Source organism: Indicator indicator, chromosome 27 (assembly GCF_027791375.1).
Source record: "Indicator indicator isolate 239-I01 chromosome 27, UM_Iind_1.1, whole genome shotgun sequence".
NCBI classification, from domain to species: Eukaryota; Metazoa; Chordata; class Aves; order Piciformes; family Indicatoridae; genus Indicator; species Indicator indicator.
Genome location: NC_072036.1, coordinates 11,239,830 through 11,263,814, shown reverse-complemented (window position 1 = coordinate 11,263,814; position 23,985 = coordinate 11,239,830). Strand labels below are relative to the sequence as shown.

Sequence of the window (23,985 nt, the reverse complement as noted above, 5' to 3'; positions counted from 1 at the left end):
CAGAGATTATCTCCTTTATAATCTCTCTCACCTTCTTTGGGAGAAAAGTGTTGCACAACCCTGTCCAGATCATAAATGGTGGTCGCAAGCTAAAAGAGCAGCTCAGACATGTCAATGTCAAAGCTTGGACAGAGGGGAATGAGGGAATACCTACCAGATGGTCTTTCCCATGCTCTCTACCCACTGCACCTCACCTGACATCTGGAGCTTCATCTGTAAGAGCCGAGGATGATGCATGGTTCTTGCAAGGTAACATGAACCAGCACAGCATTACACAACTTGCTAATTATTGTTGCAGAATGCACTGCACTTTTAACAACCTTCAGTCAAAATGGAGATCTTTCTCCTTTTGCTAAAAATATTAATAATTCTATTCCTTTATTTAAAAATAAAGAAAAATCCAGAGGTTTTAAAACCTTTGTCGGAAGTGATGAAATACTGAAATAATAAAACAATGTTAAGTTTATGTTCTGAGGCCAAACCCCTTTCTGAAATGTTCCTGCAAGAGTAATGCACGTAAGGGGAATGTACTGGCAGCAAGGGAGAAGCACTACAAATATTTTGAGCCCAAGACTTGCTTTGAAACTTTTGTCACTGGAAATTGTAATGCTCCATTAAATTTCCAGAACCACCTCTCACCATTCAGCAGAGCTGTAAATATCCTTGATTCATCCTGCAAACATAAATCACTTGCACTCCTAATTCAAAAATCTTTATTTCTTTTTCATCTGAACTCTGTAATGAAGTCTGCTAAAGATATATCTGAGCAAGAGACCAGGACTCAATATATGGATTTTTCTAGGAGGCAAGAAATGCTGTAATTGAGTTGAGAACTGTACAAAGTGAAGCACTGCTATCTGGTGGCCAAAAGGCATTTGTGATTTTTTTTTTTCCTGTTAGAAAACACAATATACTCTCTCAGCTAAATGTCCTTTGATAGCAGCATGCTCTAAGAGCTTTCATGATGCTGAGAGAGAGCATTAAATGTTGTTAAATCCCCATTGTTCTGTTTCCTTTATTTTTTTTTTTTCTAGGTCAGGATAGCACTCAGTAGCTCACCCAGTTAAATACATAATATCTGATGAGAAAGTTTAACAATGAGAAGGGAGAAAACTGCTTTGATCTTCTGGGTTAAATATAAGTTCATCTGTGTATTCCTCCATAATCAGCTCTTGGAATTGACTCTTGGAATAGGCACACCTCTCAGCCTAGTGATCAGAAGCAGAGCTTTTGCTGCTTTGTATCATGCATTAGCAAATGAGATCAGCTGAAACGAGTGGCAGAAAAAAAATTAATTGGTTGTCTGCAGAAGGAAGCCTTTTAGCTGCCAATGTTGATCCATCTAAACTTTAATATTTAGGAAGATCAGTTTCCAATGAGAACCACGGGATCCTGTGTTCCCAGCTAGCTCTTCACTCTCCTTGACTGTGCCTAGGTTATAGCTCACTACACCCTGTGGCTCATCCCAGGGTGTTCATCAGTTTTGAGCTCATGCTAGCGTACACTACAGCTCTCAGTACTCACCTGGATCATATTATGAGTTATTTTAGCTAAAACCCATCTGTGAACATGCTATGCATTTATGCATTAGAATCTGATATCTTTTTTTTCCTCAAGGACAACTTTGAAGAGAGAAATCCAGCTTTGCAGGGTGTTATTGACTAGCCTGTATACTCTGATCTATGCTGACACCATTTGGTGATAAGACTCTTTGATGTCCATCTCTGCCATATGGGTTTTGCCTTGAGAAACTCACAGGTCAGTATTTTCTATATATAGGCACACTATCTTTTCATAAGCTAGGCTAGCCCTTCTTTTGCTCCCTTGTCAGCAGAAATGATCTATCTTCCAGCAGCATCAAAGTTCCAGCCATATAATCAACATTTGCCAGCTTGTTTGAAGCATCCTTCCTTACAGTTGCACATTCACTATCACTGGAGAACAAGACTGAAATACCAATGGGAGCTAGCTGGTCAAAACTGACTTTAGACAGCTGGACAAAGTTGTTTGGCATGTGTCTTGGGTAAGAGCTTGGAGTATATATTAAGCATTAAATTCTCTCTTGCACTGGAGGGTTTATATTAAATTTAGCCCAGAAGGGCTTTTAATGGAAGGCATGATTGGTGGTACTGTAAATCTCCACTTGGTAATAAATGTTGATTGGATTCAACTATACATGTCCTCAGACATGGGCCTTGCTGCCATGATCCAGACCCTCATTACACCAGGATTGCAGCAGTGCCACTGTCTCCTTTCTGTGTTGATCCAAGGCAAAAAGCATCAGGCTGCTTAACTAGAGTAAACAAAGCCATGATCTGCAGCCCCGGCATCATAAGCTTGGAAGTTTGAGCAGAAGTGAAACTGTGATTCCAGAAATAGTCTCAAGTAGAAATGTTTAAGAGTTGCCACCCTAGCAACCATGGATCTTTTGACTTCTGGGCAGACTTCAAGGGATGGTGTCAGCTTACACAATTAGGTGTGGTTTTAAGTCAAACAAACTCTTGAGTGACATCAGTGCAAACAAATTAAACCACAGCAGAGCCTGTTCTTTGGTCTTGAGGCCAAACTGACATGTTTAGCCACATCCATACTATTTAAACTCTTCTAGCCTCCAGAAAGTGGAGGCTGAATCTAAACTGCCTATTGGTAGGTAGCTGTCCCTGGCCTAGGCCAATCCCTGAATCATGCTGAGGAGTTGTTTGGGATCATATTACTTGGTAGGGGTCGAAACCAAGACAAGGCTTTCCTTCAGCTCCTGAGGTGTAGTGTCAGATAGCAGTTCTATAGATGTGAAGAAGTAAAAACTATCAGAGGTCATTTTCTCCATCCTCTGATCTGAGGCAGGTTTAGACAACTGTCACAGCCCAGGGACCTCCTGTTTCTTTGCCAAACTATCTCTGAGAATATGTCCCTCACTACAAAGTCTTCTCTGCTGCAAGTTTAAAGTAATGATCTATTACACCACCATAGCAAAATGTACAGATACTGATGGCCAGATCTGTAACAAAGTGTTTACCAGTTGAAACCATGTGAAGCACTTCCCCTTGAGAGGAGGAAGGAATGGCCGTGTGGCAGCAGCCATCTATAGCTAAGTGAGCATCCCTGGAAACCCTTGATAGATGATGAAGGGAAACAACTTCTCCTGTGATGTAATTCATCTCGTCTCAATGTGGACATCTGAAACAGGCGAATCACATCCTGGAGATGCCTACATTTCTTCAGAAGATGAACTCAGACACTTGCCACTATTTTCCCTTGAGGAAGAGGTTCAGTTCCTTCAACGTTTCTTCACAGGATTTCTATGCATTTTTGTCACTTTCCTTCATACACTCTCAAATTTGTCTTCATGAGACCGTGTTGTCCAAAGCAGCACACTCTACTTGAGCTCAGAGCTCAGCATTTAACACCTCTGTGGCTGCAGCTTAGAAAGAAATCTGTCTTTTTGCAGCAGCAGCTTCATAATCATTGTGGTCTGATGCAACATCGACATTACCCCGTTCCATTTCTTGTAGGACAATGCAATGCCAGCATTTTTGCTAGCTCCACTTGTGATAACATTTATTACTAATTGCAATTAGTGCAACCAAGTTCTTCTCACCATTAGCTTGGGCACTAGCTCTGCAAGTCTGTGATTTCTTTCACTGGATCTAACACTGTGCATTACCTCTCTCACCAGTAAATGAAAAGGTACTTATCCTGCTATTATACTACTTCGTTCTGTTTCTTTCCAAACAAATGAAGAAGTGCTCATGAAAAATCTCTGCATCCTTATTAATTGTCACTAGTTTGTGATTGTTGAAATTTCTTCAATCCATGACAGATTTCGAGACCTATGTTTTTAGCCCTGCCTAGCAAGCCTTTTTTTCTTATAACATTGGAAGCCTTTATCTTCTCTTGAGAAGTGTTCAAAGTCCATACCTTGCAATTTGAATCTATCATTCTTCCATGTCTCCTTTTTTATTTGTTATTGTTTGTTTATTTTTTTATCTTTACTTACTGCCTTCTCTTTGCTGCTAGGCAGAGAAGACTTTTACAGAATCACAGAAACATTCAGGTTGGAAAAGACCCTCAGGATCACCAAGTCCAAACAATAACCCTACTCTGCAAGGTTCACCCCCAAACCATATCCCCAAGCACCACATCCAAATGACCTTTAAACACATCCAGGGTTGGTGACTCAAACACCTCCTTGGGCAGCTTATTCCAATGCCTGACCACTCTTTCTGTGAAAAAAATGTTTCCTACTGTCCAGTCTAAACCTACCCAGCTGCAGCCTGAGGCTGTTCTCCAGCACTAATTACCACTGAGAAGAGAGCAGCACCAGCAGTTTTCACAGTCTATCTAAAATGGGAGCTGCCTTACAGAGTGCTCAGCTTCAGAAATCATTCCTAGTCATGACTGTGACAAGACATCCTCAATGGCTTGTTCTTTTGTAAGTTTTTCTGAGTCATTTCTACTTTGAGTATGGGGCAGGAAGAGATAACAAGGGAATGAGAATGAACCATGGAGCAATCTGATAAACAGGAAGAGAGAAAGTTGGAACTGTTTATTTTAGAAGACAAAATAAGAACAAACATGACTAAAAGGTATATAGATGGACAAGTTCTAGAAGGTAGATGAACTCTTCTTTCCATTTTGATAACAGAAAAAGGAACCAGTCTAGGATTTGAAAAGACAAACTGCTGAAAGGAAAGGTATCATGTATCACTAAGAGTGTTAAGACTTCATGTAATCTTTTAGATGGTGAACTCTTTGTCACAGGGTATCATTAGGCAAGGTGCAGAGAAGGAGTGGTCATGCAGTGATGAGAACATCCAGAGTTTAAATAGCAAGTGTTGCAAGGACAGACTTTCCTGGGAGACAGAGCATTCCAGATCCTCCTACTAAGTGATTTACATTTCTTGTATACCTCTTGAGCTGGGCACAGTGAAAAGATGAGACACACTTGACATGAAGCAGTATGATCAGTCTGACATTCTGTCCCTTCCTTTTGCACTTTATATTATTTCTTTTATATCAAAGGTGTAATGAAACTTACAGAGACATTTTCTTTCCTAATGCAGTAATGTTTCCTACTGTTAATCAAGGCAATTTTGTCCCTTAGCTACAATGGAAGCTGAAGTACTTTGAACAGCATTTTTTCTCTGCTTTTAAAAGCATACCTTACACAAAATATAATAATAAAGAGAAAACCAAAACCAAACCAACAAAAAAACAAACAAGCACCACCACCTCTCCCCGCCAAAACCCCAAACAACCCAAACTTCAATTATACACAGATGGAGAAACAATCTAAATTTCCTCATTGGAAATTAACTATGCTAGACTTGCATGCATTATCTTGAATTAGTTGCTATCAATTAGAGAAGGGAACATTATATACTAAATAGTAAAGCCATTAATCTGAGAAGAATACAGAGGAAACACAGAGGTAAACAAATAATTCAAACTAATTAACATTTGCTCATGGAATGTGCAGTTTTATGGCTAATAAGTAAGGTTCAAATAACAAATGCTTAATTGATTGCTTTTCCTTTTTCTTGCATTTGCCACCCACTGTTAGTAGTAGCTAGATAAATCCTAGAGCAGCAACTAAACCCAGCTGGACCTGAGCTTGTTCACTGCAGAATGAACAAAAGCCTGGAATCCTGTCTTAGAAACATCAACTCTTCCCACCAAAACAACAACAAAAATATCATGTTTTAGACAACTAGCAAACAAGAAAGTGAGGGGAAAAAACCAAAACAACCAAATCTCACTGCAAACCCCTCACTAAATTGAGGCACTAAAGAATTAGCAGTGAAACTGCAGAGCCTTCAATCTCTGAGCAGCTGGGTGGACTATGAGAGTGACTGAAGGAAGTTACTCACTGTTTTGCTCCCATTTGCTTAACCACTGATGTAACACTGGTTTTCACTGGCAAGGCAGATATGTATTTCTGGTTTAGGTGGGTCTCCATGCTCTGACTTGTTAGGGTGGCTTCTATTAGCTTCTTCAGCACAGGCCAGGGCAGTCTGCACTGCCCACCTCTTCTTTCTTGTTATGACTCCATGTGGCCTTATACTGCAAAAGAGAACAGGCAGAGAAAAGCCAAATTAGTCAGGTAGTGAAAAGGATGGGGGGGAGGAAGGCAGGAAATTACTTTAGCATGTGCCTTTATCTCCATGGCTTAAAGAAATATAAAGCAATGCCTGAAATTCACCCACTTTACCTTACTCAGATAATTATCTGTAATGTCTCGGGTGAGTTTTCAAGGAATCAGGAGGCTGCAAGCAAAGGTGCTTGGTATGAACTTGCTCACTTTTGGAAAGGGATTCTCTGTGCAGGACACTGATGTGGCTGCAGCAAAAAGCAGACAGAAGTTCTTCACGCAGTTGTTATTGCAAGAGATGAAATGGCAACAAAAGGAGCTGAGAAGTAGGGCAAAACAGAGCCAAGTTTTGTTGTATATGGGGTCTGGAGACATTAAAGGCATCCTAAAGAGAACAAATCCAATGTTTTGTAGTAAAAATGGCACAGTAGTTGATATGGATCAATGTGGAAAAGGGGAAGCAGTTTAAAGCAGCATGCTGAGTGAAAAGGCACCACTGGAAGGGCTAGAAAAGGAGCTTCTGCTGCATGAAAGATTAGTTCTCAGAGACAAGCTTTAGAGAAAGGGGGTAGGAATATTTGATCACAGACTGGATGCAAGTAACAAGCTAGAGGAACTGCCCCAGACTAGGGACTAAGAAAAGAGAACTTCTAAGCAGTTACAACACTGGAAGAGGTGAATTAACATTCAGGGAGTTTTAGTTCATTATTCAGGTGAATATGGACAGCCCTACAGGTGATGCTGACACGGAGACACAGTGTTTTCCCAGGCTGCATAAATATGCATAGAACACTGCCCACTCATCTTCTGAGCACACCTTGAAATAAGCAGTGTAATTTAAAGGGCATATGGCTCCAATAAAGTAATGCTGAAGCTAAATCTGCAGTGACAAGTAATCTGGTGAGATGTGTGTTGCAGAATGTTAGTCAGAGCTGCTTACAGGGCTAGAATGGCAACTCAGGGCTCTTGGCTTTACTCTGAGCTGGAGCATGTGTCAGCAGATCTACTGCTGTCACTTGACTGGCTTTGCAGGAAAACAAAGCTAATAAACACCCCTAGGTTGTGAGGAGGGAATTCCCAGTTATGGATTCCAACATACACCTCAGAAGCTATTAAGAATTTTCTCTCTAAGCTATCAAAACTAAAAGATTAATCTGCTTGTGAGTGAATATATAGGGAGTACACTGAAATACACAAAATGAAAACGGTAAACAAGAGAGGAATCACCCTTTCTAGACAGGATGTGACTCCACAGAAGGAAAAAACAACAGCAGTTCTATGAAAACAGGCTACCTCTCCATCAGACTAATTTCTCACCCAAACCTCAAAAGGATGCACAGACCACCACTGATCCCTATTTGTTACCAAAGTTTAAACTTTAACTGTATGTTGCTGAAGTGTCATAGGATTGAAAGACAAACCGAAAACAACAAAACTTCAAACCACCTGAAAGCAGCTTAGAGTAGATCCTGGTTAAGCCTGCGTTTGAGCAATGCCCCTTGAGAGTGCAGTCTGAGCTTTGAGGGAGCTGCTCACTGCCATCTAATGGTAAACTGGAAGAAGATCAAAGCTAGACTCTGCTCTTCACCCTGTCGGAACTTTTTGGTTAATTACAGTTTGATATAATTATAGCAGGAGCAATGAATATTTACTGCATTTTTGCTCTTTTTTTTTGTCATTAAAAAAAGCACTTAATGATCCAGGTTGGGAGTGGCCAAGACCTCACACAACTGGAGTACAAACCTTAAAGACAAAAGCTATCATGACCCTTCTTACTCTGTGGTATGGAATGAATTTGATGACAAGGAGACCTGTGTGACACTGAAGTTCCTCTCTATTCCAGGGCTGAATGAATCTTGACAAAAGCCTTGGTAAGGCTCTGCTTTCATGACTGAGATATGATGTACCTTCTAAGTAACACAACTAGAACAGTCGCCTCAGGGGAGATGTCTCATGGGTTGCTCAGTGATGAAATAAATCAGATGCATGTGGCTCTGTGGCAGGAGAGGGACCTGTGTCAGTGCCACAATATTAATTTCCTGCAAACTGTAAGGTCTGCAGGGAAGGATAACAAATGTTAAGCTGATTACTTTCTAGTTTTATAAGATGCCACTGTATCACCATATTTGAAGAATAAAAGACAGAGTGACTTTAGGCTTGTTGCTTACTTTGCCTTTCAACATGGAGGTGCAATGAAGATGTATAATGCCAGACTAAGGTAGTAAAGCAGTAATACTTATATGATTCTTTACTAAGTTATCTTCACCCTTAGCAAAGACCATGTAAGACAAATCAAATGCTAAACGCTCTGAAAAGAATGGGGTGTATGGAAAGCTATGCTTGGGGGGTTTCTGTTGGGTTTTAGGTGTGAGGCTTTTTCCCCACAGAGGAGGTACCATTTCTGTTCAGGGAATCCCCATTCTTCAGACATTCATTTCTGTTCTGACTCACAAAGTGCTGCTATGAAGGCAAGAAAGTTACTCTCACAACTTTGTTTTTTCTTCAATAAGGATGGATGTATATTTTAAGAGAGAGGAGCTTAAAGTGGTAAAAAGCTAATAGTTATATTCCCAACTGAAATTGGTCAACATCTCACAGAACTGGGCCCTGAAACATTCAAAATACATAAAGATGTTAGCAGCTTCCTTCCCATTGAGGTTTCTAAGGAGCTTTGCCAAGGAATTGCTTCATTATGAAATATCCCTGGCATAAAACCCTCCCATTCAAGTGTTTTATGATCAAGTTTATACAGGTGTAAAATTAAGCAATCACTTCTAATGCCCCATGCTAATTGCACAGCTGCTGTGCAACAGCAGCTCCATGGTTATATCACTTATTTCCCCAGAGCATTCCAAGGGAGGATTGGTCTGTCAAGCGAGGTGATGAGTGTTTTGAAGCAGAACTTTAAAGCTGAGGAGTTCTTCCATCTGCAAAAATTACCCTGAATCTTGTACAGATGTTTACATCAGGGCAAGAGGCTGCCAATATGATGGGGTGGCAGTTTGTACCTGTTTTGTACTGATACAGAGAATTCCCCAAATGCTGAGCGTTCCAGGAGCACCTACAGAGGTATAGTTGGTGCACGGCAGAATGAAAGCTGGGAGAAGGCAGGAGGAAGGGTGGAATTTTCCTAGCTTCTGAGCTCCAAAAAGAAAGTATTGTGGATTACCATCAGCAATGGAGATGTAAAGTGAAAGGAAGATATAATGTGAAGGAAAGTAACAACGATAAGGATGAGGAAAACCCAGACCACAATGGGATTAGGATTAGACAGTCATGGTGGACAAGCTTTCAAATTAGTGTGTGGTCAGGAAACTTCACTATCTGCTGCAGTCATTTCCCCAGTGAGACTGTTTCCTGGTTTGGCCATGCAGGCAGAGCCTGAGGAGCCCTTAGCACTGAGGTCTGAGAAGCTTGGTCTCATGGAGGAAAAACACATCATCAAGTGTTGCAAAGGCAATATCAGAGGTGTGTAAAATCATAGTGGGATGAAGTGTATTAACGTAATAACTCCTGAGAACTTTGACCCTGAGACCTGAAGGGCAGCATCGGTGGTGAGGGAGGCAAAGACCTGCCCAGTGGTGCTCGTGGTTGGACTTGATGATCATAGAATCATAGAATTGTCAGGGTTGGAAGGGACCTCAAGGATCAGCCAGCTCCAACTCCCCTGCCATGGGCAGGGACACCTCACACTAGATCAGGTTGCTCACAGCCACATCCAGCCTGGCCTTAAAAACCTCCAGGGATGAGGCTTCTACCCCCTCCCTGGGCAACCTGTTCCAGTGTCTCACCACCCTCATGGTGTAAAACCTTTTCCTAACATCCGATCTGACTCTACCCACTTCTAGTTTTGCTTCATTCCCCCTAGTACTATCACTACCTGACATCCTAAAAAGTCCCTCCCCGGCTTTCTTGTAGCCCCCTTAAGATACTGGAAGGCCACAAGAAGGTCACCTCAGAGCCTTCTCTTCTCCAGATTGAACAGCCCCAACTCTTTCAGTCTGTCCTCATAGGAGAGGAGCTTAAGACCTCGTGGCCCTTCTCTGGACACCTTCCAGCACATCCAGATCCTTCTTGTAATAGGGGCTCCAGAACCAGATGCAGTACTCCGGGTGGGTTCTCACCAGAGCAGAGTAGAGGGGGAGAATCACCTCCCTCGACCTGCTGGCCACTCTTTTCTTGATGCAGCCCAGGCTCTGGTTGGCTTTCTGGGCTGCAAGTGCACATTGGTGCCTCATGTTGAGCTTCTCATCCACCAGCACCCCAAAGTCCCTTTCAGGGCTGCTCTCCAGCCAGTCCCTGCCCAGCCTATATTGGTGCTTGGGATTGCCCTGACCCAGATGCAGGACCTTGCATTTGGTCTTGTTGAACCTCATGAGGTTCTCATGGGCTGACCTCTCCAGCCTGTCCAGGTCCCTCTGGATGGATCCCTTCCCTCCAGCCTGTCTGCTGCACCACACAGCTTGGTGTCATCAGCAAACCTGCTGAGGGTGCACTCAATGCCTCTGTCCATGTCACCAACAAAGATGTTGAACAAGACTGGTCCCAGAACTGATCCCTGAGGGACTCTGCTTGTCCCTGGCCTCCACTGGGACATGGAGCCATTGACAGCCACTCTATGGGTGCAGTCACCAAGCCAGTTCTTTATCCACTGAATGGTCCAAATGTCAAATACAGACTGCACCACCTTGGAGACCAGGATGTGGTGTGGGACAGCATCGAAGGCTCTCTGCTCAGGTTGACGTAAATGATGTCAGTTGCTTGGCCTTCATGGATTAATGTTGTGACCTTGTCATAGAAGGACACCAGGTTTTGTCAGGCAGGATTTGCCCTTGGTGAAGCCGTGCTGATGGTACCAAATCACCTCTTCGTTATTCTTCTGCCTCAGCAGTGTCTCCACGAGGATCTGCTCCATGATCTTACTGGGCACAGAGGTGAGACTGACTGGGAACCTTCTTTCCCTTTTTGAAAATGGGAGTTATGTTTCCCCTTTTCCAGTTAGATTGTAAAAGGTCTTTTCCAACCAAAACGATTCTCTGATTCTATAACAGGAAGAACCTCAGACAAACCTCGGGGGCGGCAGGGTAGATCTGTTCGCTGAGGAGGGGGCAGAGGCCGGTGCCAAAGTGCAGGCAGCTGCAGCCCAGGAATTCCGCCTCGGCGCTGAGGAGGAGCAGCCCCATCAGGACACCTGCATCAGGACACGCACATCAGGACACCCGCATCAGGACACGCACATCAGGACACCTGCATCAGGACACCCACATCAGGACACGCACATCAGGACACGCACATCAGGACACTCACATCAGGACACCCGCATCAGGACACGCACATCAGGACACCCGCATCAGGACACCCACATCAGGACACGCACATCAGGACACGCACATCAGGACACGCACATCAGGACACCCGCATCAGGACACCCGCATCAGGACACGCACATCAGGACACACACATCAGGACACGCACATCAGGACACCACATCAGGACACCACATCAGGACACGCACATCAGGACACCGCATCAGGACACGCACATCAGGACACCCGCATCAGGACACCCACATCAGGACACGCACATCAGGACACGCACATCAGGACACGCACATCAGGACTCCCGCATCAGGACACGCACATCAGGACACACGCATCAGGACACCCCCATCAGGAAACGAACATCAGGACACCCACATGAGGACACCCGCATCAGGACACCCACATCAGGACACACACATCAGGACACACACATCAGGACACCCGCATCAGGACACCCACATCAGGACACCCACATCAGGACACGCACATCAGGACACCACATCAGGACACCACATCAGGACACCACATCAGGACACCACATCAGGACACCCACATCAGGACACGCGCATCAGGACACCACATCAGGACACGCACATCAGGACACGCACATCAGGACACCCGCATCAGGACACGCACATCAGGACACGCACATCAGGACACGCACATCAGGACACCCACATCAGGACACCCACATCAGGACACGCACATCAGGACACCCACATCAGGACACCCACATCAGGACACGCACATCAGGACACGCACATCAGGACACGCACATCAGGACACCCGCATCAGGACACGCACATCAGGACACCCACATCAGGACACGCACATCAGGACACCCGCATCACCACACGCACATCAGGACACCCGCATCAGGACACGCACATCAGAACAGCCACATCAGGACACGCACATCAGGACACGCACATCAGAACAGCCACATCAGGACACGCACATCAGGACACGCACATCAGGACACCCACATCAGGACACGCACATCAGGACACGCACATCAGGACACCCACATCAGGACACCCACATCAGGACACCCGCATCAGGACACCCGCATCAGGACACCCGCATCAGGACACGCACATCAGGACACCCGCATCAGGACACCCACATCAGGACACGCACATCAGGACACGCACATCAGGACACCACATCAGGACACCGCATCAGGACACCCGCATCAGGACACGCACATCAGGACACCCGCATCAGGACACCCACATCAGGACACCCACATCAGGACACGCACATCAGGACACCCACATCAGGACACCCGCATCAGGACACGCACATCAGGACACCCACATCAGGACACCCACATCAGGACACCCGCATCAGGACACCCGCATCAGGACACCCACATCAGGACACCCACATCAGGACACCCGCATCAGGACACGCACATCAGGACACCGCATCAGGACACGCACATCAGGACACGCACATCAGGACACGCACATCAGGACACCCGCATCAGGACACCACATCAGGACACCCACATCAGGACACACACATCAGGACACGCACATCAGGACACCCGCATCAGGACACCATATCAGGACACCACATCAGGACACCACATCAGGACACCTACATCAGGACACCCGCATCAGGACACGCACATCAGGACACGCACATCAGCACACCCACATCAGGACACGCACATCAGGACACGCGCATCAGGACACGCGCATCAGGACACGCGCATCAGGACACGCACATCAGGACACCCACATCAGGACACCCGCATCAGGACACCCGCATCAGGACACCCACATCAGGACACACACATCAGGACACGCACATCAGGACACCTGCATCAGGACACCCATCAGGACACCACATCAGGACACGCACATCAGGACACGCACATCAGGACACGCACATCAGGACACGCACATCAGGACACGCACATCAGGACACCCGCATCAGGACACCCACATCAGGACACCCACATCAGGACACCCACATCAGGACACCCCCATGAGGACATGCACATCAGGACACCCACATCAGGATATGCACATCAGGACACCCACATCAGGACACGCACATCAGGACACTCGCATGTAATAAATAAAAATGAAATTATTTGTTAATCATATGTCAGGACCCTGACTGTTCTCTGCTTACCCTTTCCTAGACAATCTGTTCAAGCCAAAATGTGCAATACCCCCCTTATCACCTTTCCAAATACCAGAGGGCTTCTCCCCACACCCGTAAATACCTATGGGACCAGTGACAATAGGTGACTATTGCTGTCATCGGGGCAGGGATAGAACGTTTCACACCTTGTCTCCTCTATTCAGACCTCTGCTGATGAGACAACGCCCAGGCCAGGGCAGGGCTGTGGGGGAGCTGTAGACCTGACTCTGAAGGCCCTGGGAGGTTGATATGGGCTGTGAATACAGCTAGGGAGTCTCCAGATTGGGCAGATTGGATTTGTGGATTTTGTTAGTGCTCTGACAAAGAGTTCCTCATCCTATCTGCTAAATCCTGCAGCCAGTGTTAAAGGAGCAGGAAATCTGGGGCAATGAGTGTTTAACTGTGGGGTTCAGACATCAGGTCTCTGAATTTGGGTTGTTCGGCACTTCAACTAGTTCCTGTATCAGACAGACAAAAAGCTCAAGTTCAAATCACAGCAATAATGAAAGCAGCTGAGCTGGGATGTCTAAAAAGCCACTGAAATATGAAAAACAAGATTTAAGGAGTGGATACTAAATATGTAGCTGTTACATAATGTCTATCATATACATTGCTTCCCTCCTCATGGCAAGGAGAAGAGTTTCACTGGCCTGGACAAATCTGCTGTGCCGTAGCTAGTGGAGAGTTTCAAATTCCTTGACTTTAAAATGTAATGAACCACCTACTCTATCACAACAATAATTGTTTTCTACATATTTCTTACCCATAAAATACGTATCTAATCCGAAGTCTTTGTAATAAATAGAAATGGAATTATCTGTTAATCATATGATGTTAAGTTTAAATGATGTTAGATTAATAATTATCTTTTATAATAGCTTAATAGTGGAATGTAGGTTGCTTTGCTTATTTGCCAAGACTTGTAACTAAACTACAACAGACAGCCTTGTGTATCATAGGCAGCTTTGTGTATCTGTCAAAGTCCTGTATTCTAACATTCCTAAGCCGGATCCACGACTCCTTGCTGGATATCTACGCATATGCAGAATGATAAACTGGCTCCGAGTATGCAGAACAAGAGATAAGGAACTGAAACAATGCAAAGAGACTGAGATGATGCTGAACTCCTACCCTATAAAAGGAGTCTATACGATACTGTCAGTTGTGAGCCGTGGAGGAACAGGAGATTCCCCCGGCTGCCCAGCGCTGTTTTTGCTCACTTACCAAATAAAACTTTAAATTTAACCACATAAAATTGGAGTGGTCATTTTTTGTCTACTACACGCACATCAGGACACCCGCATCAGGACACCCCCATCAGCCGCCACCCTGCTGCCTGCCTGTCGCCCTCTGTTCGCCCCCCCGCACTGGCGGGCACGGCTGAAGGGCAAAGGCTCCTGCGCTTCCCGCCTGCCGCACCCACCTCCCGCAGCCGGTCCGCTGGGCCCCGGCCCCGGCAGAGGGCGCCGAGACCGAGCTGAGGCGGCTCCGCCTACGGCCTACAAGCAGCGGCGCGGCGGCAGGCCCGGGCCCGAGGCGCCGGCAGGACCCAGGTAACCGCACCTCGGCCGCGTCTCGCTGCACCCCGAGCCCCGCTGGGACTCCGCTCCGGCAGGGGCGGGGCGGGGCGGGGCGGCGCGAGGCAGCGGCGGATCCGCCGAGGCCTCAAGGTCGGGGGGCCGGGAGCCTGCGGGAGCCGGCGTGGTTCCCCCGGTGGCCAGGCCTGCTCGCCGCGGCCTCTGCTGGAGCTAGCGGCCAGTGGAGCCGAGGCTTCCCGCCACGGCTGACTCGGGGCGGACTACGCCACCGGGGGCCTAACGGCGGCTCAGGGACCCGGCCCCGGGGCGCGGGGGTGCCAGTGGGCCCCCGGTGCACGCCGTAGATGGTGGCCCTGCCTTGGCTGCCTGCGGTTTGAGCCTTTACCATCGGCCTTGCGTCCCCCGGCGCGGGCGGGCGGTGGGTGGGTGTCTGTCTGTCCGCGCTGAGGTTTCCCTTCGTATTTGGGACTGTCTGAGCCACCAGTGGCACCCGCGGGTGAACGGGGAACTCAGTAAGATCAAGCACTGAAAATGAGCAGTAATAATTGTTTACACGTTCAAATAACTGTTTTGGGAATTTATAGAATCATAGAATCATTTCGTTTGGAAAAGACCTTCCAGATCATCTGGTCGAGCCATTCTCTGACTGCCAAGTGTGGTGCTAAACCGTGGTCCACAGCACCACATCACCTCCAGGGATGGGGATTCAATCTTTCCCCAAACTGAGGAGAGCTGTGAGTTTGCTGTGAGGATGGCACATGCCAGATTTTAAACTCTCTGTCATGTATTTTAAGTCCACATGTTTAAACTCAGAAAAGCCATGGCAGGTGAGGTTATTTTGATTTGGCCTCATTTAAGTGCCCTCATTGATCAGGGCCTTTTCCCAACCACAAAACCCCTACCTGGTTCAGATTTGGGCAGAGTTCATTGGAATGTGGGGAAAACACAGTCCGGTCTCCTGAAGAAACGTGTTTCTGTACAAGGCCATAATACAGACCAGTGCTCCACCTAGCTAGGAACGACCTAAAATAATTTTCTAAGACTGTTGAAGGATATTTGGGGTTTTGGGGATGTTTACACCTACTTGTCCCAGGTCAGAGATGGCTGCAAAAAGGAGCAGTACTGGGAAGCTTGCACAGCAGACTCTTCTTGCTGGAGTCAGTCCTGTTGCATAGACAGTGCTGTTTCTCCTGAACTCTACCACGATACTAATTCCCATCTGGAGAAATGAGGGAACACTGTGCAGCATTTTGCCATGTAGGAGTGTTGTGATCCAAACAGAAAATGAAGTTAAGCAGCTGTAGAGTCTTCTGGGTTTCCTTGCTTGCAGCATTGAACAAGTTGCCTTCATTGAGAATGGGTCGTGATGGCTGTAGGTCTTCCCATGCTTCTTATGACACAGTTAACTTCATTTCTGTTTCTTTTGTGGATTGTATTTCTGAGGTAGGGAAGAAAATGCTACAAATGTGTTCAGACATTTCATATTAAACACCGGAAAAGGAATTATAAACGGAGTATTCCACTGGGGGATTTAGTGTTTGTTTTTCATCTGGTGTTTTAGTTCTGTGTGGTGGCCAGTGTATGAGAAAGGCAGCTCATAAAGCTGGTGTAGCCTTGAGGTTTTACATGATGCATCACTCCATGGGGAGCAAGATAATCATCTTTTTGTAGTAACTATTATGCAGTACCTGGAGAAATCCTTCCAATAATCAAAGCTGTTGCTCATTTTCACGTATGAATGTTTTGTTTTAGGGTATGCTATGACTGGCTTCAGACTCCCCATCACTGCTTTCAGAAAACTAAATGTCTGGTTTGGACTGTGGGAGAAACTCCCCTCTAACAAACTGTATCCCTCTTGGAAGAGAAGCTTATTCTGTAGCTGCCCAGCAAGCACAGTAAACTACAAAAGATGTTTCAGCTTCTTCCCAGTAAAACTCTGCACACTAAAACTCTCTCCAGAGTACATCTCAGTGCTTTCCCGGCGGAATAAAAGTAACAAAAGCTCTAATAAGAGCAGACAAACTGTACAGGAAGAAGAGGATGAAGAGGAAAGTGATTTGGAAGATGAATTTGAAAATGACCCCAATGTAGTAAAAGATTACAAAGATCTTGAAAAAATAGTGCAGTCTCTTCGCTATGATGTGATCATGAAGGCTGGGCTAGACATTGCCAGAAAGTAAGTATGGAAGAAACAACCTGCTGATGAGAAAGATGTCATGCATCTCAAATTTGAGTTTTGATACCCTCTTATTGCTGCAATAACTCAATATTTAGTTGGTTTGGGTTTTTCTTTGGTATAGCTGTTTTGCTTGTCTAAAAATACATTTTGGATGTATGGGTGTTCTTGACTCGTTTCACCTTACCTCCCTTGAAACAGCCTGTTCTCTGCTTTCCACTGCCTGCAGCATTCCTAAGATAACTAAGGAGGCATTTTCTGTGAGTTACTGTTTATTTAAAATGAAGAAAATACAAAATACTGTGCAAAGTAAGACAAAAGATCTAATTAGAGCTTGAGGGAGCAAAATAATGCACTACAGAAATGGGTGATGGCAATTATAAACCTAGTGCAGCAGCTCAAGCAGGTGAATTTGCAGCCTGTAAATACATCACAATGTTTGCTCTAAAGCAATCTACAGAAGCCTTATATTGCAGTGTTGTAGAGTATTTGTATAAATCACTTTCAAATCACTAAACTGGCTGGTGCAGGAAAGGGGACATTGATTTGTTGGATATTCAGGAGAGGGGTCTTTAGCAACAGCTTTTTGTGGCTTGCAGGTGTGGCATGGAGCAGCTGTACTTTTGTTATTTCATTTAGTATCTGTAAAAGACTTTTTCTGCCAGTTGAAGTCTGTCCTGACCTTACATAAAGGTATCCTTTATGTGCAAATGAGAGTGGTGAAAATGTGCCTTGGACATGAATGGTGTTCTTGTGTGTCTGCAGAGAAACAATTGCCAGGTGGTCTGCTGCACACTGTAAATGCAATAACACCTTGTTTTTCTTCAGTAAAGTAGAAGATGCATTCTACAATAATGAACTCAGGCTGAATGGAGAAAAGCTGTGGAAGAAAAGTAGAACTGTAAGACTCTTTACAATTTAAATCTTTTCATACAATGCAAGAAAATAAGGCATGACCCTCTTCTCCCTCTAAACTGCTCTGCAAATGGGAATGAATAGCACTGCTAACACCACTTCCAGCTTTGGCTGTGATTCCCTGTCTAAGACTTTATTCCCTAAGGCACAAAGACTTGGGCCGTTAAAAGGTAAAATCTAAGGCTGAAAGTCAGAAGACAGAGGGCAGCACTTTGTAAGTTGCTGAAGGAAGTGATGATAGGTGCAAGAGGGGTGGAGCAGGAATGATTAGACCTGAGATACTGGTGGAGCAAGCACATGATTAAAGAGACAGTTTGATAATAGAAAGGGATTGAAGCTGGGGTAGCTCAGGAAAGGTCCTTGTGTCTGCAGTACAGCACACAGGACACAGCTGGGAGAAGAGGCTTGCAGGCCACAGTCTTTCACAACAGGGATCACCAAAATGGTGGCAAACATACTTCTGTGTTACTGTCCTCAAGGGCAGTAAGAAGAGAAGGTTTAAGTCCTGATGCCCTAAAGTTAAAGGTTGTTTCCGAGAGGCATACTGCTTGTGTGACCTCTGAAAGGAGCACAAGCAGTTGAGCAGCACTCTGCTCTTCAGAACACTGTTTTAAAGGCAAGAGGGAGAACCTTACATTTTGCTGTTGTGTTTCTGTGCTGATACAGATTGGCAGGAAACAGCCTTCAGGAAAACAAACCACATGACACCTTTTTCAGAGGTAGGTGTCAGCTGTGAAACAGGAAGGGCAAAGCTCTTGGCAAGAGAAGGTCATGAGACATTTAATTGTTTATTGCCAGGGCTTTCCTAGAAGGTGATAGCTGGAGGATCTATATTGGGTCTGCTATTGCCTGCCTTCCTCACTTCAGAGTATTAAATGGAAGGAAAGGAACAAATTTAAAACATAAACTGTGGTGATTTGTTTAACTAAACATAAACTGGGATTTGTTTAATTAAACATAAACTGTGAGGATTTGTTTTCCCCAGGGAATGTTTATTTTACTCACATGTTCTCTTTCTGTTTCCAGGTGAAAGTTGGTGACACGCTGGATCTCTTAGTCGGTGAGGATAAAGAAACAGGAACTGCCGTAGTGATGAGGGTGGTCTTAAAAAAAGTATCTAACAAAACCGAAAGTGAAAAATACAAAGTAATTGTGAGGCGCTGGAAAAGCCTCAAAGTGCCCAAGCAGGACGTGCTGAAGTAACAGGGAGTTGTGTGTGGCAGCAGCAGATTCTTGGACTTGTTGTTAAGTACCAGTTTTGGTTCAACAAAATTACTGTACCCTTTTTTAAGGGCTCCTGTCAGAATGTCACTTCCCTCTGCTGTGTACCTCAAGGTTCATGCCATAAGCCTGTTACCTTTTTTTTTTCTTGCTGTTGGTTTTGTTTCATGGTACTGTGGGTGTACAAGATCCAACAACCCTGCCACTTCCAGGCAGTTTCCTTACAGGTGTTATAAATAATGAACCAATAAAGACTCATTGGATCACTGTTTAACTGCTATCTAATTCTGTTGATCAGAAAGATTACATTACAGCTGACACCACAACAAGCAGAACTGCTTGCTTGGTTTTATCTCTAGATTTGAGGAGTAGTTAAGGGTAATAGTGATTAAAAAAAAAACCCAGTTATGTGAAATTGTTGCCTTTTACATGATTGCTTTGACCTTGGTTACCAGTCCCAGCTCCCTGCTCATCTACCCTGCTGCTGTACCACCAGTGCAGAAGGATATTGATTGCAGCTGCCTGTTTGTGAGCAGGAAACCTCCCAGTGATAGAAGGAGTCAATGGCAGCCATGCTCTGCTCTCAGGGGGAAGGCAGAGCCTTGAGGGGGTGTGTGCAGCACTGCTGATTTTTACTGCTGGGGTAACTGCAGAGGAAAAGGAAAGCTCAGTTTGTCACATTCATTTCAGTGGAACATTTAAGAGAATTTTCAGTGCTTGGATGGTGTGAAGATCTGAGCAAAGGTCAGACCAGACTGGGATGAAAGCACTTGTCTGTACTGCTGCAGCAAGAAATTGTCACTTAGGACACATCTCAGGAGCAACCACTCACATTTGTAACTTTGAACATATGCTTCTCTCAACACAGGCAACTTGTTGGATGAAGTGGGGTGCAGACAGGAGTTTTATTTTGGTGTATGTGTTTTATTTCCTGGAAAAGGGAGCAAGAGACAAGGGACAGCATTACGCAACATAAAGCTGAGCCCCTAGGTTTCACAGACAAACGTAGGAGGTGATCCCACCGAGTGACTCAAGTCCTACTGCTCACAGGTACCTTGGGATTTTCTTTTCACAGGAAAGATTTGTAGCCCTTGCTAACAGATTTCCTTATGAGCTAACCAAAGTGGTACATGAATCACAGAATGGTTTGGAAGGGACCTTTAAAGGTCATGTAGTCCAACCGCCTTGCAGGGAGCACGGACATCTGCAGCTAGATCAGGTTGCTCAGAGCCCCAACCAACCTGACCTGAAATGGTTCCAGGGATGGGGTTTCTACCAATTAAAGGAATGTTTTGCCTTCCAAAGAAGTGAGGTGAACACTAACACACAAGACTACAGAATGCCTCTGGGAACAATGACAAACTGTTGTTCTGCCATAATGAGATTTGTGAAGGGAATTGGGAATGATCACATCTGTGTGTGCGTAGATACCAACTACCTGATCTTCCTCCAGTCTTCAGTGATCACAATTTATTTCCATCTACTAACACAAATTTTAGTGTGATTGGACCTCCAAACCACACCAAGCCAAGGAAACAGGTTTCTTCTATTCTGGTTTGTCTTTGGAGGGGGAAGAAGTGGGAAGAGAACATGTTGTATTCTCCAGAACAGCTTAATTTCCCTGCTATTGCAGCTCTTCCCTTCCCGTGAGAATTAAAAGTTCTTTCTGAATTGTTAATGAAAGAAAAATTTTCAGTGGGGACCACAGCCCCATCACGGAACAGATCAGGAGCTGGAGTAAGCAGGTGGGCTGCCCATGGAACAGGCTTTTGTGGCCACCTAAAAACCCACCAAAATTTAAAAGAATGATGCTGGGCAAATATAATAATAGTGTAAGGGCTAATCTCCTGCCAGTCAGATGGGGTATGAGGAAAGTGTGAAGATGATGGAGGTTTGACTTTGAGTCATCTGCTTCCACCACTGGGACTGGCCAACCCAGGGCAGCTCCTTCCACCAGTGCTCTGCTGCAGGAGACATCACCTCTCAGGGCAGGATTTGTGTGAGCAGTGACATAGCTAATCATGATTATTGTGTATCTTGTCACAAACTGCTGTAAGAAATTAAGATTATCACTACCAGTGAGAAGCTGAGATGAATGACTTCTAACACAGGAGTAAAAAGGATTTTGACAGCACTGTTACTACTAGAAATTTATCTAAGTATTTAGTAGGACAAGAAGGAGGTGGGGAAGAATGAAGACAAACAAATGGAGATTTCTTTCCTTTTCTGTCTTAGCAAAGACAATTGTCAGAGAGAATTAACAGAGGGAACTAAACCATCACTTGTATTCATCTTACACAACTTCAAGCACATTTAAAAAGATGCTCTCAGAATGTTCCTGAGGGAAAACCCATAACTCTGCTGGTGCTGAGTGGCAGTAACAATGGGAAAATTCAGCAAAGAAGTCAGACTGAGGAAGTGAAGAAATGCTGGCAGTGCCCCTGAAGAAGTTTGCTTCATTTACTCAGAAAAATTATAGGCTTGAACCTGCCACTCCCCAAAGTTTGAGGTGCAATCAACTTAGCTGTGCATGGTTAAATCAGAACACTTGTCAATATATGCCCCATCCTCAGTACAGACAAGGTTAAGATCTTGAATTTTTGATCTGTTTCACGTCCCTTTAATGAGAGAAACAAAGTCTGAATCAAAATAAATTATGAATAAACCCTGCAGATTATCTCCTGTGCTTCCTGGGGCTGTAGAATTCATGTTAACCCCTTCCAGCACGAATTAGACCTGGTGTGCCTTTGTAGAGTGTCAAGGATACAATCCTCACTGCTGTAAAGTGATAGAAATAATCAGACAATGACTGAAAAGAGGTAAATAAGAGATTTAAATACATGTACCTAAACTGTAGGCAGTCTGAAGAGAAGAAAAAAACCAGCCACAAATACTTCCTGCAACATGAAACGCTTTGGTGGTGTAATGCATCAGCATAACAAAGTGGTTGACTTCAAGTAAAAATGTCTCTCTTTTGTCATCTTGTTGTTGAGCCTGCCAGCTGAAGGCAGTTAACATAAGGATCCATCTCCCTTTTGATCTTCTGGTTTACATCTCCAGCAGCTTCTAAGGGAGTTTTTAATATGGGTAAACCACAAACACAGTTAGGACACACTGCACTGTTTCTTTTAGAAGGCTGCTAGAAGGGGCCATTCAACGCTCCTCCAAGCTGATACATGCCAGTTGTGAGAAGTAAATAAAACTTGATATTCACCTTAACAGGGTTCAGTAGGTAGAATGTTGATCCACAGGGAAGTCACTGTGTGCATAGCTACAGGTGCTCCAAGCACTTCCCCATCTAGCAATCTTCCTATCATAGCCTCACTTTCAAAAGGACAAATTTATTCTTTTAACCAACAAGTCTGAAAAACAGAAAAAAATAAACCTGCTTAAATGGCTGCAGCCAAGCAGGATATCTTCATCTGTGCACTGTGCAGCTCAGACCTCAGTAACAGACTTCACAGGAAAAAAAAAATCCCTGTTTGTGCTCAAGCAATCACCAGACAACATTCCTCTTGTATGAAAATAATATACCTTTAATATATTTACAAGACTGACCAACTGGATGAAGTGGCTGTACTTGAGATGCACTGCAAGAGCTCTCATCAGTGAACTGTGTCACCAGTCATATGTCTGCATTGCCTTGAGATCAGTTCTCAAACATACAATCAAATGAATCACCAAAGGGCTGTGAAGAGTGAGATAAAAGGAATGTATGCAGCAATTAGAAGAGGAAAAACCAATGAAAACCTTTCTATACCCACTTAAAAAAATAAAACAACAAAAAACCAAAGAGGATTTTAAAAGGTGAAATTTGTTTCTTTCACTCCTTTGTAGATAAAATATGAGAAAACTGAGTTTTGGACTCATTGTCAACATCTGGAGAATGTCTCAAATTGGATGCTAGTTAGTAACATCTGTCAGGTGTAGAAAAGTTCACCAGAGACCCAGTTCTTCTGGAAACTTGAACATCACCAAGAGGTGAAACATGCATGGCTGTAAGATAAGAAAGCAGAACTGCATTTCTTACCTTCTGGCCAGCCATCCACCACCACCAGTTTAAGCAGCTGTTAATATTTTTCTCTTGTTTTCTATCTCACATCAAAGTGCATGTAAAAAAATTAAAATAAAATAAAATAAATCACAGAAGTGCTGGGTAGCAGACAACTGCAAGAGAAAGTCTTGGGTTTCTGATACATTCAAGTTGCTACCTTTATGCCCTGGAATGAAGATGCAGACATTGTGGTATCAGGGTTTTGTTTGCTATTTTTTTTCTGTCTTTGGTAAAATGTTGTTCTGTTTTATTCTTAGCTGCATTTGCTCTGCTAATCCATTCTGTGCATGGTCTGCTACTGTTTAAACCAAGAGGAAACATTTAACTGGATCTAAACAGTTCTCAGTGTGTTCTTTTAGTACATTCATTCCTTTCTTCATACATTCTTTGAGGATGTTGCTAGCAGGTAGGGGGGGATAAAGAGCAAATGCTACCATCTAGTAGGAATCACTCCCAATTTAACCTAATACTTTTACTAGTTCTTGCCATCGGAAAAAAACCCCAACCAA

General features: G+C 44.5%; 1 protein-coding gene across 1 annotated transcript; it reads left to right on the top strand.

The window, feature by feature from the left end:
* The first annotated feature begins 15,104 nt into the window (after positions 1 to 15,104).
* MTRES1 (mitochondrial transcription rescue factor 1) lies at positions 15,105 to 19,677 on the top strand. The gene is made up of 4 exons (XM_054393141.1): positions 15,105 to 15,125; positions 16,863 to 17,286; positions 18,115 to 18,187; positions 19,228 to 19,677. Exons 2-4 carry the CDS (start codon positions 16,871 to 16,873, stop codon positions 19,402 to 19,404), a joined length of 666 nt encoding a protein of 221 aa, XP_054249116.1. The 5' UTR covers positions 15,105 to 15,125; positions 16,863 to 16,870; the 3' UTR covers positions 19,405 to 19,677.
* The last annotated feature ends 4,308 nt before the right edge of the window (positions 19,678 to 23,985 follow it).

What these genes read in the sequence shown, in the direction of transcription:
- MTRES1 (XM_054393141.1), top strand. Translation starts at nt 16,871, where the DNA reads ATGACTGGCTTCAGACTCCCCATCACTGCTTTCAGAAAACTAAATGTC. An exon ending in GGGCTAGACATTGCCAGAAA is followed by an intron (nt 17,287 to 18,114) that starts GTAAGTATGGAA and finishes GTTTTTCTTCAG; the next exon opens with TAAAGTAGAAGATGCATTCT. An exon ending in TGTGGAAGAAAAGTAGAACT is followed by an intron (nt 18,188 to 19,227) that starts GTAAGACTCTTT and finishes TTCTGTTTCCAG; the next exon opens with GTGAAAGTTGGTGACACGCT.